This window comes from Echinops telfairi, unplaced genomic scaffold, assembly GCF_000313985.2.
Source record: "Echinops telfairi isolate 266 unplaced genomic scaffold, ASM31398v2 ScPeMD7_7465;HRSCAF=8503, whole genome shotgun sequence".
Taxonomy (NCBI): Eukaryota; Metazoa; Chordata; class Mammalia; order Afrosoricida; family Tenrecidae; genus Echinops; species Echinops telfairi.
This window is the reverse complement of record NW_022111365.1, coordinates 1197622-1216578: the sequence shown is the minus strand read 5'-3', so window position 1 is coordinate 1216578 and position 18957 is coordinate 1197622. Positions and strand designations below refer to the sequence as shown.

At 47.7% G+C, this 18957-nt stretch overlaps 1 protein-coding gene across 1 annotated transcript in view; it reads left to right on the top strand.

Moving 5' to 3' along the window:
• FLI1 (Fli-1 proto-oncogene, ETS transcription factor) overlaps positions 1-18957 on the top strand; it is a 144546-nt gene that overhangs the window by 67514 nt on the left and 58075 nt on the right. Inside the window, exons 2-3 of the mRNA XM_004714173.2 lie at positions 5972-6183; positions 16991-17142. Coding sequence (XP_004714230.1) covers positions 5972-6183; positions 16991-17142 — 364 coding nt within the window. The remainder of the gene's footprint in view (positions 1-5971; positions 6184-16990; positions 17143-18957) is intronic.

Sequence of the window (18957 nt, the reverse complement as noted above, 5' to 3'; positions counted from 1 at the left end):
TTTTCTTTTCATTGAGTTGCAATCCACACCAAATGCTGTAGTCTTTGATCTTCTTCAGGGTAGGCTTGAAATGTCTACCAGCTTACCAGCTCCCTACCTGAGAAAGGCAGGATCCTGGTGCCCACCGCTGTGCCCTTGCCCTGTGACTTCTTCTAGTCCCAGCAATGAAAGAAGTGCTCCTACACCCATCAGTCAGCTGCATTCACCCCAAGCCACCTCATCCTGTTTACCTTCTCACTCTGCTCCTGCCTCTGCCACTACTCACCAAGGAAATGACATTGGATTTACCAAGGGATATTTCCCAAACTTTCAGCCTTGAATAAAAAAATAGTTCTGTCCCTTGTGGAGGGAAGAATATTCCCCTGTCCAGCCCTGGTTTTTCACCTGCGTCTATATTCAGCTTGTTTGTAGCCTAGTCTCTTCAAATCACTGGTTTCCTCTTAACTGCTTCCACCCCACTGAGGTTTCACATCCAGTCTCTCAGGTCAGCTCTTTTGCTCTTTCTCTTCTCTGTGCCCATCAGCTACACTACATCGGTCTTTGCTGTGATGTTGGAAGCTATGTTCCCAGTGTGTCAAATACCAGCAGGCCATCTGTGATGGGTTGATTTTAGTGGCCTTTCCAGACAAAGACAAACTAGAAAGGAGGCCTAGGGACTTGCTTCTGAAATTGGCCAAGGAGAAACATTTGGATCACAATATTGTCTGATGTAGTGCTCAGAGATAAACCCCCTTTGAAGATTCCAAAATCTACACTGGCCACGAGAAATGGTCTTGAGCAAGCCAGCAATCATGAAGATAGTGCAGGACTTGGCAATGGTTTGTTCTATTGTACATGAGTAATAGCTTTGTCACCATGAGTATTCTATTGTCACCATGAACAATAGCTGACGACAATCACATTCTGTTGTTGGGGTGGTGGGGGGTGGGTGGTTGTCCTGCCCATTAGTTATTGCACACAGAAAAATTGTGTGCATGGGTGTATCTAACCAAGAAGTATTTTCACTGGCCTTTTAAAGGCTCAAAGGAGTCGGAAATAATGATTGGAGAAGGTTTCATGGCATAAGGACTCCCTGGGTCATGCGAATAGTTAACACACTTTCCTGCTAAACAGAAAGTAAGGCGTTTGAATGGAACTAGAGGAGTGAGAAAGAAAGGCCGAGTGGCCAACTTTTGAAAAACCCGCCATTGAAAACTGTATTGACCTCTGTTCATCTCTGACATACACGAGATCATTAAAATCTGCTCAATGGCACCTGGTCTCATGGTAGACCAAAGCCAAACTCACTGCCACTGGGTCCATTCTGACTCATAGGGACCCTGTAGGGCAGAGTCGAATTGCCCCTGTGGATTTCTGAGGCTGAAAATCTTTACGGGAATAGCAACTCTCAACTTTCTCCTGAGGAACAGCTGGTGGTTTTGAACTGCTAGCCTTGTGGTTGGCAACCCAATCAATACATAACGCACTACGGCACCAGCGTTCCTGGTTTCCTGGAGGATGATAGTGTTTTTACAACTATCATCATTTTCAACATTGCAACATTTAAAACATTAAAGGGAGTTCGATCTGATCAAGGAATATGCAAGTTGGATACAATGTGGGAAGAGCGTTCAAGTGTGTTCTTAATGAGCAAAGATCTGAAAGAGAAGTGCAATGGGCACTTTACCGCCTGGACTCTGGACACAGATTAGATTGACGTGAAAAACTTGAGTTTTAGACTTAGTCACTGTACTTTCCTATTACGATGTGCTAATTGACGAAAGTTTCTTTCAATTGTAAACTTTCTTCTAATGGAAATTTCTATTCCAAAATTAGTCCAAACCAGTACATTTCATGATACCCACACACTAAGACAGCAGCTCCAACATCAGAGTCACTGGGAGGCTGGCACGGGACTGGGCACAGTAGGGTGACTCTGGGTTGGAACCGACTCAACGGCACCTACCTGCAGTCACAACCCTGTCTCACAAATTATTTTGTTCACTGTGTCTCATCCATTTCCTTAAGCTAACCCCCAGTTTGGTCTTGATTGTTCTCTGTTGCGGCATCTTTGCTGTGAACCTTGGTGTTTATCGTCCTCGTCTCCCTTTGGACTTGACAATTCTGCTTTCTCCTGTTTCCTCGGCTGCCCTCCCTTGAAATAAGTATGGTATGAACTTTTTCTCCCTTTACCAGACCACTCATATGCTCAGCACTGCCTCTCAGTCTTCCTAGCCTCTGCTATTTCAACACAGTTAACGCGATTCTACAGAATGGAAGGTGGAAAAACATTTTACTGGAAATTTTAAAATTTCTATGTCATTGCCAAGGATAAAACTCACTCTCTACTGCAGGTAACAAAACTCAATTCTTTAAAGTTTAGTCTCTTTGTAGCTGAATGTTGGTGAATGTTTTCCATCTTTTTCACCAGAAAGGCAATTTGGGGTACTACGTGGGAGACTGTCATGTGACCTCTCTCTCTCTTACTTATCGGTGGATGGTTCTAATAAAAGGAAATGTATTCTCGGACAATGTAGGAGGCTGGAAGTGCAAATTCAGAAAGATGGTTCTAGTGGAAAACTTCGTCTGTTCTGGAAGAAGGTCTTTTTCTCTTCAGTTTCTGCTTCTTGGTTCCTCGGAACTCTCTTGGCATCTATCTCTTACCCCTTTATTGCTTTCCTGCCTGTTGTATCTCTTTTATGTCTCAAAAGAGATGGACTCAATATGCACCTTGTCCAACATCACTCATTACCATAACAAAAAGAACACAGTCCCAAATGAGGTCATAACCATCAGCACAGAGGTTAGAACTTCTGATACATCTCTGTGGGAGGCATCCTTCAATCAATCTAGGACATGCTTCTCGTGTGGAACTTGAGAAATTTCGTGAATTCAGGGTCTGTCCTCGGGAAGATCACAATGCTAGGTTTTCTATTTGGATCCATAACATTTTGTGCATTGAAGGGAGTTCAGCCCTTGGCTGGGCTATGAAGCCAAGCATAGCGTCAAACTGGAAATGTGTCTAATTTCTGAAGAAAGCTTCCCTCTGCGCATTACACAGGCCATCAGGTGGGGAACGGGGAGTAGAAGGAGGAAGGACTTCAGATTTTAGGTCCTTATCTAGGGACATTTTCCTGATCGGGGGTGTGAGCATTTTCCTATTGTGAGGGGAAGCTCAGCTTTGGAACGGTCATCACTGTACGTAACTATACTTGCCAGAGCCTCCTGGTGCCCGGACAGCCTTTCTGGAGTATGCGCCAGTGCTTCCTCCCGGACACCACTGGACATCTCGAGAAGAGCCTTCCTTTTAGAAAGAAGACATTTTCCCTGTGGGGCATGGGAATGTCCTGGAAGAGAGGTCAACAGTTAGCTGGTGGGCCAGATTATAATTTTGCAGGAGCGTATGGAAGGCACTGGTTTTAGAAACATTCAAGGCAGAGATATGAATTATACAAGGAACACAGACAAATCTCGGATTTCAGAGGTGCTATACACTGAAGTCGGAGTCCTGGTGGGGCAGTGGTTATGCATTGAGCTGTGATCTGTAAGGTCCACAGTTTGAAATCGTCAGCTGCTCCGGCTCTACTCCCACAAATACTGTAATTCCAGTTTCAGAAACTCATAGCGGCCGCTCTACTCTGTAGAGTACTCTATCCATCAGCATCAACTTAATGGCAGTGCGTTTGGTTTTGGTTTTGCTTTTTTTGGTCTACTGATTTAAGGAGTCCTGGTGGCACAGTGTGGGAGAACGATGAGACTTGCCTCTCCCATAAAGATTGACAGTGTTGGGAACCCATCGGGACAGTTCTAACTTGCCTAAAGGGTCCCTATGAGTTGAAATCGACTCCATGGTAGTGGTATATGTAGTGGGTTACTCGTTGGGCTCCTGACCACAAGGTCAGCAGTCCCATCCCACCAATGGCTCTGTGGGATAAAAATGAGATCGTCTGTTCCCACAAAGATTTACAACTATGAGAAATCCTAGGTAGAGTGGAGATCTACTCTGTCCTGTAGAGTTACTGAATCAGAATCAATTCAATGGCAGTGAGTTTGATTGTTTGTTTTAGCTCGGTTTACTTATTTATAAATTAAGGAAAGAGACATAAGAATCTTAAATTGAGTACTAATCATTATCATAGTTCATATGTATTGAGTGTCATTTACTAAGGGACCCTGGAGGTAGAATGATTACCTGTTGAGCTGTAATCTGCATAGTCAGCGTTCAAAACCATCAGCAGCTCCACAGGAAAAAGACTGGGTTTTCTACTCTTGTAAACAGTTATAGGCTCAGAAACCCACAGGGGGGTATTATGAGTCAGTATTGACTGGATGGCAGTGAGTTGTTTGTTTTTTTGGTGGGGGGAGGAGGTTAGAGTCATTTACTAGGTACCAGAGCTTTTCTAAACATTTTTTTAATGTTTTAATCCATTTCATCTTCCCCATCTCACTATGAGACTACAGATAAGGAACAATAATAAATACTACTCTCTACTTCTGAAAAGGAGAAAGTGGATGCTCAAGTAGGTAACATGCTTGATTGGTAATCGAAGGGTTGGACGTTTGAATCTACCCACAGAAAGTCCTGGGGATCAACTTTAGAAGAATAAGACCTGATAGAGCACACTCCTACACTTGCATCCATGAACTCGTTGCCATGGCGGCGGCGATTCCGACTCAAAGCCATCTTATCTATAGGACGACATAGAACTGGTTTGTGGATGTCCCAGACTGGAACTCTTTACAGGAGTAGAAAGTCTCTCTTCCCCTAAGAAAGAGCTGGTGGTTTCAACCTACTGCCTTCCTGGTTAGCAGTGCAACACATAACCACTATGCCAGCAGGGTTCCTGACATATGTGAGTCACCATGAATCACCGGATTTCGATGATATGGACTGTATGTAGGACTATTCTCCAGCCCATGACTTAAATGGAAGAATCTCACTGTCTTGCTTTGATTTGGTGGAAGATCTCTGGAAGTTCAAGACTTCCTTTAGCAATCCAAGATTTCCCAGTGTCAGGCTGTACCAGGTGATGGGGTAGTAGGAATGGGTAAAGCAAGCCACTGCTTCTAGAGGGCCTTCCCTGGACAGTCTCTGAGCAAACGGGAGAGCATTTCTTATAAGCTGGATGCATGACCCTACATCTTCTCAGCAAGCCACAGCTCAGCTCTGTGAGAAGGAATTTGACATTGGACTAGGGCAGCCCTAGGCCCCCCACTTACCTTTTGTGTGACTTTGAGTTAGATCCTTAGCCTCTCTGGGCGGGTCTTTCTGGACTCACCTATAAAATTAGTAGCATGTTGACCCCATGTGGCAGAGTAGAACGGCTTGCTCCGTATACTTCTCTTCATTCTAATCTTTACAGGAGCAGCTCAACCAGGTTTTTCTTCTGCAGTGCTTTCTTCTTCTGCTGGGTGGGTTTGAACTGCCCACCTTTAGGCGAGTAGACAAGCGCAAACCATTTGAACCACCCAGGGACCCATCATAAAATGAATGTACCACCACTACATGGTCAAGCAGGTGACCACAGCTCTTGCCTCCCTCCACCTCCACCCCAACCCCCCACTAACCTACTTTTCTCTCTGGGGACTCCAGCCTGCAGACCCAATAAACCGGCTCACCTTTTTGATGAGGAACCCATTTCCACTCCACTATCCAAATGCCCAGAGGAAAGACGAGGTTTTCTATTCCTATAATGAGTAATAGTCCCAGAAACGCACAGGGGCAGTTCTACCTGTCCTACAGGGTCACTATGCACGAGAATTGACTGGGTGGTAGTGGGTTTATTCAAACCCCCTCCTTAGTTAGGACAGTCAAGAAAGAACAATCAGATTTGCATAAGGGTGCATTTCCTGGGGAATTGAGTTAATCGGCAATTCATATAGCTGTGACTTCCTGAGAAACTGGACCAGGACCACCCTGTCAGCTCAAAGGTAGAGCACCGCTAGCTGATTGAAGACTGACAGGTTTGCTCTCTCCTCTTCTGTCCTGCAGGAGGCTCTGTCGGTGGTGAGTGACGACCAGTCCCTTTTCGACTCCACATACGGAGCAGCAGCCCAGCTCCCGAAGGCTGACATGACCGCTTCAGGGAATCCTGACTATGGTCAGCCCCACAAAATCAACCCCCTTCCGCCCCAGCAGGAATGGATTAACCAGCCGGTGCGGGTCAACGTCAAGAGGGAATATGACCACATGAACGGATCCAGGTAAAGCACCAGGCCTTCACTGCTCAAACACAGACAGCCTGCCTCTTGGTGAGGCCTGGGGGAGGTGGAGGAATACACCTTACAATCAGGGTGTTTGTAGCAGCTGGGGGTCAGTGCTGGGGGGTCAGTCTTAGAGATTTGAAATCACAAAGGCTGCAAACTACAAAAACTAGGGTGGACTAGGATCAGGAACTCTACCTGGCTCTCTGGGTCCCCATGAGTTTTCAGAGGCTCACAGGCCCTTTAAGATAATGTAGAACACCTATTAGTTAGAGGTGAGGCACTGGGCAGGTCAAAGTATCTTAATACATCAAAAAAAGTGTCTTATCTCTAAGTTATCTCCAATATTGGTGGATCCTACCCGAGAAAGATTAATGATGCATTTTTTATTTATTTGTGTGTGGGGGGTGTTAGAAAATTATATTTAGCATTTTCCAGTCAATATTTCATGCATGTTTAGCTCAATGGCATGAATTACATATACCAGGATGTGCAACCATCGCCAGTATCTGTTTCCAAATTTTCCCAACACCATCAAGAGAAATGCAGTGCCCTTTAAGCAATAGCCTGCTCTTTTCTTTGGCCCTTGTACATTTTCCTAGTCTAAATATTCCCTAAAAATGGAATCATACAACATTTTCCACTTGTGACTGACTTATTTTGCTCAACACATTTATAAGGTTCACCCATGTTGTAGCTCATATCAGGGCTTTTTTTCTCTGTATGTCAGAGTTGTAGTCCATTGTACATCTACTGGGAAGAGAGACCACATAGACCTGGAGAGGAGGCAACGGGAGAGATGATCCAGGGAGAGTAAGCCTGCGGTGAGGGTAAAAGTCCAGCCGTGGGGAAAGGCATCAGAGGGTTCAGGTGCTGGTTCCACCCCATCGGCGAGTTGTCTAGACTCTTTTAACACAGCGTTCTCCTTTCTGAAACAGGCTAGGAGAACTTGCTCCCCTCATCTTAAGGACGTTACATATGATCTGTAGGGAAAGGACACAGAACAGTGCCAAGGACTCACAGAACTTTCCATAACAGTAGGCATGGCTATAAGCCAAGATTTGAAGGAGAGAATGTAAGATTCACTCATGAAATATCAAGCATTCTAACGAGTCTGTATGGCGGAGGTATAAATATGAACAGCAAGAGAGGTCCTGAATAGCAGACTGAAAAAATAAGGAATTTACTCCACAGGCAACGACCAATCAGAGACCAACTTTAAGCACAGCTATGCCAGTTAATGTCATCACCGCTGTGATTTAAGATGCTACAAGTCAACAGTTACACGGCACCGAGAGGGTAGGGTGGGGAAAGAATTGAAATCAGAAAAATGAGCTAAGCAAAGCAACAACAAAAAGCAACCCCCTTGCCACCAGGTTGATTGTGACACACAGTGCCCTAATATGTTACAGAATAAAACTGCTGCATAGAGCTGTCTGGACTGTTCTCTTTACAAAAGCAGATTGCCAGGCCTTCCTTTCATGGTACCATTGGTTTAATTTGAACCACCAACCTTTCAGCTAATTGGATAATGGATAACCCAGACTCTTCCCCTCTTGGAGGGTCTCTGATCTGCTTGGGCAAGAATCAGATTACTTCTCTCCACGACTGCTCTACCCCACTCCAAGCCAGGAAACCTTTCTCTGTGTCTGCCACGGCCCCAGCCTCCTCTCCTCACACTTCCTCTCCATACAGCAGCCCGAGTAATTCTTTGAAAATATTTCATTCCTTTCTCCTGCTCAAAACCCTTGAATAGTTTATGGCAAAATCCAAAGTCCTTAGCATAGCAGTCCTCTGACATTCTGTCTGCCTCTTTCTTCATCCCACTCCTCTCTCCGTGTCAGCCACACAAGACTCCTGGACCCCCAGGCACAGTCCTGCCTCAGAGCCTCTAGCCATAGGACTCACTCCCCCTCAGTTGCTTCAGGTCTCTGCCCAAACACCATCTGACCACCTGCCATGTAGTAGCACATACTTGTCATTAAGGGAACCCTGGGGGCAGAGTTGTGCCAAATGCTTGGCTGCTAATGGAAAGTTTGATGACTGAACCCACCAGTCTTTCTGCGGGAGAAAGATGTGGCAATCTGCTGCCATAAACTTACAGTCTTGGAAACCCCATGGGGTTTCTTTCCTGTGAGTCAGAATCAACTCGCTGACACTGACGATTGGGTTAGGTCCCTGGGTGGCATAGGTAGTTTGCACTCAACTACCAATCTAAAGTCTGGTGGCTGGGATCCGTCCAACATCCTGCAAAGCAGGACTGGTGATCCACTTCCATGAAGACTGCAGCCAAGGAAACCATGGGGTCCTAGGAGTTCCATGCTTCCATGCGCCGGGTTGCCATGAATCTGAGTGGACTCAACAACTATGGGTTTGCTTTTACTTTACCCTAGTTCGATTCTTCTTCTTAGCTCTTGACACATCTGTATTCTCTTGTGTAGCATCACGTTTAATGGGGTCTCTCCCTCCCTGAAATGTGGACAGGCCTTGTGTTTGTGTACTGAACAGTGCCAACCACACGAGGAGCCTAATAAGCAGGGGTTAAATGATTAATGGGTAGGTGCAGGTGTGAAAATGGAGTGACGGGTGGTGCCTGCTATTTTCTGACTTCAGAAGAGAGAGAAATCAACATCAGTTGATTTCAGAATCAACATCAGTTCCAGGCTGATGGCCTGTGAGGTGGAGGTCACACATGCCTTCACCCTTCTTTACCAATGCTGACACCAGCTGTCCCCATTAGAGCACTCTATTTCTCTGTCAGGTTCTGCAATTCATTGCAATGGCCACGCAGAACTCATGGAACATACTCGTGATTATGGGGTCTATGAGAGAAAGAACTGGTTACAGATTAGGAACACTTAGGATGCACTTGAAGTCAAGACTGCCTCCGTTCAGCTGTGCTCAAAGGTTCGCCTTACTCTGGTTCGCTGCCTCTCAGTCACATGACCCGTTAGCCTCTGCCCTGCTCAGCAAGTGTTACTAGCTCTTTTAGCTCTTGACCTCTTGGACCCCAGACTCCTTGGCCTCTTCCCTGCTTGGGCAAGTGTAGATTTGCCACTTGGGTGCCAACTTACCCAGTAAGCACTCAGCTTTCTCACCCCATGGGCCTCAGGCTCTGTCCTGTGTTCTTGGTTCTGCCACCTGTCTGCGATCTCCTTCCATCTCAGGAGCTGGGAGTCTCAGCTCCATGCCAAGCGGATCTGTGAGGTTCAGTGCAGGGATATGGTGGTGGTGGGGGGGCACCTGGCATTCTGTATCCTTTCATTCTTGATGGCATTCAGATCCCCCTTCCCACTTCTGAGATGGCACATTTTAAATCTGGCCATTCTCCACGTTAGAGCTCCAGATACCCGATTGGATGATCCCCAACGTGGGTGCCTTGTACCTTATTTCCTTTATTAGCAAGCCATTCAGTCCTCTTGGGGCTTCAAACCTTCCTTGGTAGGAATTACAAAGACTGTAGCTAGAAGAAGGTGTTCGGGTGACTCGATGGGCTAACGTTAGATTGTTGAAACCCACCAACCCTTCAGAGGGAGAAAGGTACGCTTGCCGGCTCTCGGGAAGATGTGCAGCCGCACACACCCCAGGGAGTGGTTTTGCTCTGCTATTGGTTGGAATCCACTCAGGTGACAGTTGTTTTCTTGATGGCTGTAAGAGCCATAAAAAGTCATTCACTAGACTGCAGCAGGTTAACTGGACTCTAAGAAGGTGTGTGTTGAAAACCATGCAGGTAATTAGGGAGAAATCCAGGAGAGAGATCAGCTGATTGAGCCTCTCAAAGGTGGAGCCTGCCTTTGTGCTCAGCAAACTGCATGGATTTGCTCACTGTTCCTTCTGCTACCAGAGTAATCTTACGCACCCTAGGCTACTAATCACAGGCAAAGGAACTCCCTGAAGGAAATCAGATTTTAGAATCCACTTGTCAGCTTGTACTTGGCTCTCCTCACACCCACGGCCAGCTGGAAGAGTGCTCTGTAAATACCTGGTGGGCAGACATGATATTTACCTGTCTCTGGTTGCACAAAGCAGCTCCTGCTTTTGATTTGCCTATCTCGACCCAGGCCGTCAGAGGGTGACAAATTAGGTTCCGAAAGACTGATATGTTTTCTCTCTGCTGAGGGAAACAGCCAAGGTAGAATGGAGTTTGCAGGGGCTAGCCGGTTAGGCATAGCTAGCTCCAGCACCTCATAAATACCCACTCAGTACTCATGTGCAAGAGGGGCGATTGGGCAGCAGGAAGTAAGGATGGTTAGAAACATGCCTTTGTTTAGGAGGAAAGTATGTCAGGTCCTCTTATTTAATTATGCAAACAAGAAATAACACGGTGAAATAGACACCAGGTTTTTAATTGTTCTTATCCCGAACACTGTGCTTTTCGATGCCCCTGAGTATTATTGATCGCAGCACTTGTTGCTTGCATATGCCACGATGCCTTCCAGAAGATGCCATGGTTACAATTTGGGCTGCCAACTGCAAGGTCAGCTGTTCCAAACCACCAGCCACTCCTCGGGAGACAGTTGGGGCTTTCTACTCCTGTAATGAGCTAAAGGCTCAGAAACTCCCAGGGGCAGTTCGACCTTGCCATATATAGGGTCACTGAGTCAGTATGGACTCGATGGCAACGAGGGTTTTGTTTGTTTGGTCTGTATTTGAGAAGTCACCTTAGGAGTTCCTGGTGATCCAGGTAGTTAGCTACTTGGCTACAGAACCAGAGGCTGGAGGCTTCCATCCACCTGGATTCAGAAGTTAGGTGTGGTAACCTCATGGAAGACCTTTGGCATAACTGCCCTACTCGGACACGCATGCAGTCCCGGGCGTTGGAGCCTATTGTGAGTTGGGTCACCGGGAGTTGGATGGCAACGGGTGTTTTTCAGGTCATCCCAAATCCACGGGAACTAACAACACAGCGACAAAGAAAACAACAACAAAGATAGATGAGGCAGTTGTAATGCTTCCTGACCTGAGATGACAAATCCAGAGTACAATTTGAGGTCTCTTGGCTCAAGGACTAGAATTGAGCCGTAGCCTCTGGTCGCATGTGGCCATTGAGCATTTGTTCTGTGGCTTGTCCAAAACTGAGAGGTGGTCTAAGTATAAAATGCATTCAGAAGACTCACCAGGGGGAAAAGTGTAAAATATTTCATCATCTTTATACTGCTGTGTTAAAATATGACCTCTCGTTGTATGACTATCTTAGTATCCTTGCCTCACATTATTGACATTAATTGGACCAGGTTGAGGCTCTGTCGAAGGGCTTTGGGGGCATGTGCTTTCTTTTGCTTTAACGTGGCTACTAGAAAAGTTTACATCATCTATATGGTGGCTCACTGTCTGTTTTGATTTGACAGTGGTGGGTTCGAAGGTTCTGGATTGACCTGTGACCCTCTCAGCTCTTTAGTATCATGCTTTCTGAATTACTCATCCATATATATCACAGGCCCTATAGATATGTGTATCTTTGCTGCAGAGGGTGGTTTCTGGGTGCCTGAAACTCCAATGCCTTCTTTGCTTTTGCCTCAGCAGCAAGTGATCGAGACTGGGGGCAACGGATCACATAGAGAAACTCAGCTCCGCGGGACTCAGAGAACACCTGGGTTGCTGGCTTTGGGAAAGACTTTGTTCTCTCCTTCCCATCCTCCTGTTGTGATTGAATCTGTTGGGGTGGGTGTCTCTGAGACAGAAAAGCCCACAGGTTCTGTGTTGGACGTAGGCTCCAGCAACCTGATGCAAGCTGTGGTCTACCAATAACTGTCAGCTGCATCCTGTCTCAGCCACGGGAAATGGGGAAAACATCCCATGAAGGAAAGAATATCAATGTACGGAAGGGAAATGCAGGAACGTGCTTGTCTTACGTGTCTGGTGTGTGGGTCCCGGGCTCGGAACTAGCCTTCCCTGACACCCTGGATGGACTGTGGGGTCGTTTTTCTTAGACACCTAAATCTTTCACAGTGGGCCTCCAGAACTCACCCTGGCACTTGCAGGAACTCGTGCCTCTCCAACTGCAGGCACCTTCCTAAGCTGCCACATTCCCACCCTTGGCATGTGGAACATGCCACATGAACCTGGGCAGAAAGTCATGCTCAGCAATCTGGTAAAGCTATCAGTGCCTCCCGTGTACAGAGATGAAAAGAGCGAGTTTGGTGTTAGGGGGTTGGCTTAATTATTGGTGAGTTTTAATTTTCTTTTCTTGAAGTTTGTTTTTAAACTTACTGCACCACCTTTTAAAAAAAACAAAAAGTCATATGCACACATTGATGCATAGACTATATAGAATTCCTAAAGGCAATGCAGATGGTGTCCTACTTTGCAAAATGCACATTACAGGGAAGGTGCCCGTGATAGGTCCTAATGCACCTGCCTGGTTTGGGCAGTGCTTGCGACCTCGTGGTGGCCGTGTGGATGTGGGCCTCCTATGCTAGTAAAGCCTGGGCTGCAGATCCGGTGCGCCTGCATGACACACACTGAGCTCTCTCCTTGAGTTGAACAGGGAAGTGCAGCAGATGTGTGCCATCGTCTGGAGCTGTAATCTTTGGGGAAAACCTTTGGAGTCTCCTTTCAACCAAATGCCCAAGATTTCGCATCTTGTTTTAAATTGCTTATATATTTCAGGGAAATCACTAGCAGTCTTTTTAAAGCCAAGTTCAGTAAACATGCAAAAGTAGAACCAGGTGAGCTAAAAGAGCTATTCATTTGGGGAAAAGGCTATGGAGCCCAAGACACCTTTGCTGTGACCTTCCACATCATTGCTTTGGGTCACTCTGAGTCACGCTGAGCTACCAATGGCTCCCTGTTCTTTTGTGGCATCCCAGGCCTCTTATCACCTGTCCCACTGCTATCAGCTGCCCCCGGGCCCAATCCCATGCTAGCTCTAAGTGCAGGTCTCAATACAAATGAACAGGCAATGGAGGCAAGCTGAATGACAAAACCTTTTCCCCTCAGCCCCTACTCCCTCCTCCCCCTCTTGTTTTCAGCGGCCCTCTTCACAGGCGCCAGCTGCCGCATTAAAGAGCAGCCTTTATACTCTGTTCACCTGTGCCCACCCTTCGCAGTAGCTGGGCAGCCCAATGGCTGCAAGAGAGGCTTCTGTGGTCTGGAGGCCCAGGGTGTGAGAGCTGGGAGCATGGAGGGAGCGGAGGCAGCCCCAAGGCACAGGAGGTATGGCGCTATCTCTCTCTCTCTCTGTCTCTCTCTCTCTCCTTGCTCTCTTGCTCTCTCTCTGTCTAAGGGTTGTGAAGGGCCAGGGTGGGTGTCCTGCTTCTTCTTAAGGGCCCTCTAAGGAGATTCGAGCAGAGAGGTCTCTGCTCTGCTGAGGACAGGTCTCCGTCCAGAAGAGAAACGCCAGGCAGGTCGGCAGCCAGCATACCTTGTCAGGTGTGTCTGCAGCGGCGCTGGGGGAGACGAGAAGGGGAGCGGACAGATGAGCATTGCTATGGGATGGTAAGCCCCCAAGCGAGGGCTGAGTTTGGGGGCCCATTGTGCTCGTGGCTCCTCTCCTTACCTGCTTCTGGATCAGGCAGCCTTTGCTTCACCTTTATTCTGACACAGCGCGTTCTTCCCCCGGGCAACAAGGACCAGCACCGCCCCAGGTGCTTCCCTTACACCAGCGGTCCTCAACCTGTGGGTCGCGACCCCTTTGGGGGTCAAACGACCCTTTCCCAGGGGTCGCCTGATTCATAACAGTAGCGAAATTACAGTGATGAAGTAGCAATGGAAATCATTTTATGGTTGGGGGGTCACCACAGCATGAGGAACTGTATTAAAGGGTTGCAGCCTTAGGAAGGTTGAGAACCGCTGCCTTGCATAGTTATAACCCACAAAGCCATGTGGGTTGTTCCTGAGGGTAGGGCTTCTGAATTACAGGGTGTCAGGGTTTCATCCAGAAACACCCCCTCCCCCACCAGCTTGCTCATGTGGAAAGGCAAGGCAAGCTCGAAGGATTAAACTGAACCCCTGGGCATGCACCCCTGTACCAATCCAATGACATGCTCTCCTTCCCACAGTTCTGCCCTGCCCACGACTCTCTCAAGCTGGTGTCCTGGCTATGCCAGCCCCACACCCTTCCTCAGTGTTCCCTAGCCAATGAGAAAGCTGCTCTCTTGGCCATAGGCTCCCTTAGTCCTCCAAGCGTCTGCTATATTTGTGGTGTTTCACAAATATGCTGGGAAAGGCTGCCAGATGGCACGGTGTGCATTCACATGAATGTGCATGTGAGTGGCATGTTTTCCTGAGTGTGTGCATATATGTGGAATATGCTCATGCACATTGTGGGGGGGCACACGTATGTGGTGTCTGCATATGTGCACAGTGTGTGCATGTGTGTGGTGTCTGTGAGCATGCATGCACAAGTGCCTATGTGTGTGGTATGGGCATGGTGTGTGTCTGTCTGACTGTACATGGACCCATCTGTGGGTGTGTGCGGTGAGCCAGGGGCTAGGGCCCGGCGAGTCCAGGGCAGCGCTCCACTCTGAGTCAGGCACCACGGCCTTGCTGGAGCTGCTTCATCTCAGGCCAAATCCTTCAACAGCAGAAGCCAACAGGCCACACTCTGGTGAAAAGCCCCGATGTGCTCCCGCCTCCCCTCTGACTGCCATGGGGACATTAAACCTTCAACAATCCGGGACTCTGACGGCTGCTTCTTGGTTCTTTGCCTGGAAAAACAGTAGACAAATAGTAAAACCTTAAATTCTAACATGTGTAAGTTATACATCTTATTTTCATTTGCAGCCCATGCTACCCTCTGTAAGACATCAGGAAAAAATTACCAGCTGACTTCTAATATCTCAGTGGAGCATTTATCTCCCAGCTATGATAAGTGATCTTCCATTTTTTTCCCCTTTCAGATTAAGAAACAAATTCATTTGATTTTCTTTATTGAATATATTCAGCTTCCCCTGCCCCTGCAGCGTGTCCTCCTTTTGGCCCTGCAGTGAGCACTCCCTCCTCAAGCATGCTCCCTGCTGGGGCATTGCCTCCAGAGCAGGCCAGCAGGCATGGCCTGTCCTGCAAGGGCTTGCCACCGCTCATATCTCCCCCAGCAATGACCAGTGCAGTGGGCAGGCCTTTGGGAAATCTAGAGAGATCCTCGAGTCCTGAAAGGTTCTGGAATCCTCTTTAATTGAATCCTCTCTGCAGGTTTGGTCGGGAGCTCTTGAGAGAGCTGGCTCTATCCCAGGGTGCTAAGACGAAAGCTTCTTGTTTGCTATAATGCAAGCTGTAGCCTCACCTTGACTGCCCAACGGTCTGCGCCTTTGACCCTTCTGCCACCTAAGTAAGAGCTGGGCAGGAAGGATGGCCTTGTCTTGGGCACCCTAGGAGGGTCTGTGACTCTAGGCTGGGGGAATGTGAGTGTCTTGCCCTCTCCTGGACATTGAGGAGGGTGGGTGGGTGGGTGGGGCATGGTTGGGGTGAAGCCAGTGGGCAGCCTCTCTGCACTGATGGTACAGCGTATCAAGTGCTAATGGGGCTTCCACATCCATGGTGGTGGGGTGGGGGGAGGCAAGTGGTCAATGCTAACTGAAAGGTTAGAGCAGGGGTCCTCAAACTTTTTAAACGGGGCCAGTTCACTGTCCCTCAGACCCATTGGAGGGCCGGACTATAGTTTTAAAAAAAACTATGAACAAATTCCTATGCACACTGCACATACCTTATTTTGAAGTAAAAAAACAAACGGGACAAAAACACCTGGCGGGCCGGATAAATGTCCTCAGCGGGCCGCACGTGGCCCGCGGGCGGGCCGTAGTTTGAGGACGCCTGGGTTAGAGGATCACATCCATTCAAGGAAGACCCAGTGCTCTACTTTAAAAAATCAGCCATTGGAAACCAACCCTGAAGAACACAGTTCAACTCTGACACACGTGGGGTTGCTCCGTGTCAGACTTGGCTCGATGGCATCCAGTCTGCGGTGGGATTTAGGTTTGTGTGGTGAGAGACTAGGTGGGGACATTTGCTCTTTCTCTTACGGACTTGAATGTCACTTCTGTTGTCAGCTTGAACTGCAAAGTGCTGCAAGGGTCACAGCCTCCTCTCAGGCTAACTTCCTGGGTTCTTGCCCTATGGATGCCACAATCAGCTCCTTCGCACATGTAGTTTGGGCCTGAGTCCTGTCCCATGGTCTGTTAGTTGTGTGACTCTGGGCCACTCAGATTACCGTCATGTCCTGTAGCCATGAGAAGGAGATTGCAACCCGCATCATGCTGATTTTGGAGGGTCACTAGGAAGTACAAATGGAGCAGCGTATGGGAAATGTGTTAAATGTACATACGTATAATAGAGTTGTCCATTCAGAAAACACTTCTCATTCACCTACTTGGTTAGGCCCCTTGAAAGGCACGAGAGGTTAAAGATGAAAGCAAAGACCCAGTCTCAGGAAACTCATACCCCACTGATGGGAGGACATGTGACAATTCCCAGAACTAGTCTGATAATGAAGGCAGGAACAAAGCGCCAGCTGAGGAGGGACCAAGAGCAATGCAGATGTTGTGGAGCACAGTTTTCCTGGCAATCAGATTGCCATCAGATGGGGAGGACTTCAGTGCTGTCTTAAAAGTTTCAGACATTATTATGAGGGCAAGAAGGAGCTGCCAAGCATTGCTAAGTACCTTAGTTACCATACTGGACTAAGATTTGCAAAAATATTGGTGGTGGCATAGAAAAATAAGGCATCATTATCTTCTTCATTCTCATTCAACCAGTTGGTGCTGGGAAGTCATACAACAGCGCTGAGGCTCTTGGCGAGTTGCCCCCATGCCAGGTGAATCGTGGTCCCCTCGATGACTTCCCATTGGGCTTTGTTTCCTCTTGCTTCCAGGGAGTCTCCAGTGGACTGCAGTGTTAGCAAATGCAGCAAGCTCGGTGGAGGCGAGTCCAACCCCATGAACTACAACACCTACATGGATGAGAAGAACGGCCCCCCTCCTCCCAACATGACCACTAACGAGCGGAGAGTCATCGTCCCTGCAGGTACTGCCTGGCTGGCCTTCGTCTCTTCCTTCTTTGGGGTTAGTAGTGGAAGGATAACTGTCCAGGGGGCATTTAAACCTTTATCGCACCTCCTATTCCCTAGGGAAACACAACATTGGGAGTGCTGTACATCCTCCTTTACTCCCTCATCGCCCTTTAAGACATATTTCAATGTCACCAAACCCTTGGCATTTGGTGTTTTAGCCATTCTACCCTCAGGCAGATGACATCACACATGCCACATTGGTGGCCTGGTACCATAGGTGAGGGACTAGGAATACATAGAAAACAGAAGCAAAGCTGCCTGAACTCACAGAGGCCTGTGACTCCCCAGACGTAACCGGGACTATCTGTAGGGAGAGGTGGTCATAGAAGGCTGTCTTGGTCTTGCCCATTGGGCATGGACTTCCTGACATCTTTCCAAAATTACAGCCAGCTCTTTCAGTTTTAAAATAGGAATAGCTATATTTAACAAACAGCACCTGAGCGGGTGTGCAATGAGTTATGTCAGTATGAAAAAATAGCTTTTCCTTTCCCTTCGGAACGGGAGCTGGTTGTTATAGAAAATAAAATCATCGTTCAGGGCTCAGGTCTGTTGGCTGGCCACCCTGCCTTGGTAAGCTCAGCTGCCCAAACTAAAAAAGTTGCAACATAGGACCTGTGCCAGGTAAAAGCAGCAGGACCTCCAAGTCTTCAGCGAAGGGAATGATAGGCAAAGATTAATCTTACCAAATAACTGCACCAAAGGACAAAAGCCCTTCCACTTGGAAAAGTGTAAAAGCAGTTATGCCTGAAAGCAAAGATTCAGTCCTTTGAGGGGGTCCAGAAGAATTTGTCTGATGGTTTAGATGGTCTCTCAGTATGGTTTGGTAATGGGCCTCTCCCGCCTAGTCACTTGGTGTTTGTCCACAGGAGTCTGTGTCTAACCAGCTCCTGGGACTACAGACAGATCCGCATGTTCTGGGCTGAATTAATCCCGGCAGGGAGGAGGAAGTTGTGGGGAGGAGTGACTCAGGAGATGGGTGGGGCTGATGTAAATTTTTCTGTGCCTTATGGGACTTACAGGGAGCCCTGGTGGTGCAGTGGTTGAGCAATCGGCTGCTAACTGAAAGGTCAGCGGTTTGAACCCACCAGCCACTCCATGGGAGAAAGCTGTGGCAGTCTGCTTCCATAAAGATTACAGCCTTGGGAATCCTATGGGGCAATTCTACTCTATCCTATAGCGTCAACTCCATAGCAACAGCTTTGGTCTGGGATAGGACTTAAAAACTGCTCATAAAGCAGTTTTAAGTTCCTTCTTCTACAAGCAGACAACAAAAGAAGACTAGCTACCAATAGTTATTCTTAGGTCCCAGGCACTTATATTATTATAGTACTTATATCATGTAATATTTCATCTCAATCCCCTCGAGTTGGCAGTTAGTGATGTATATTTACCTCAGGAAGTTCTGAGGGGTGAAAATAATTGATACACTTCTCTGCTGACCAAAAGTCTATCTAGAGGCACCTCTGAAGAGAGGCCTGGCCACATCCTCACACTCACCCCTATGGAGCACAGCTCTACTCTGACACCAATGGGGCACCGTGCGTTGAAGTCAGTAAGGTCCATGAAAGCAGCACCTTCTCTTTCCTCCTGGAAAGAAGGTAGATGGTGAAAGTGTGTGAACATGGCCTGGTTAGAGGGAGACTGTGTTCCCCCGAGCAAAGGCAAGCCTCACCAAGTCTTCGCTTGTTTGGTGTTCAATCCCCCTGTTTCATCCCAACATCTACCAGAATGGGGCTGTCATCCTCAGGGCCAGAGGGACCCGGGGAGTG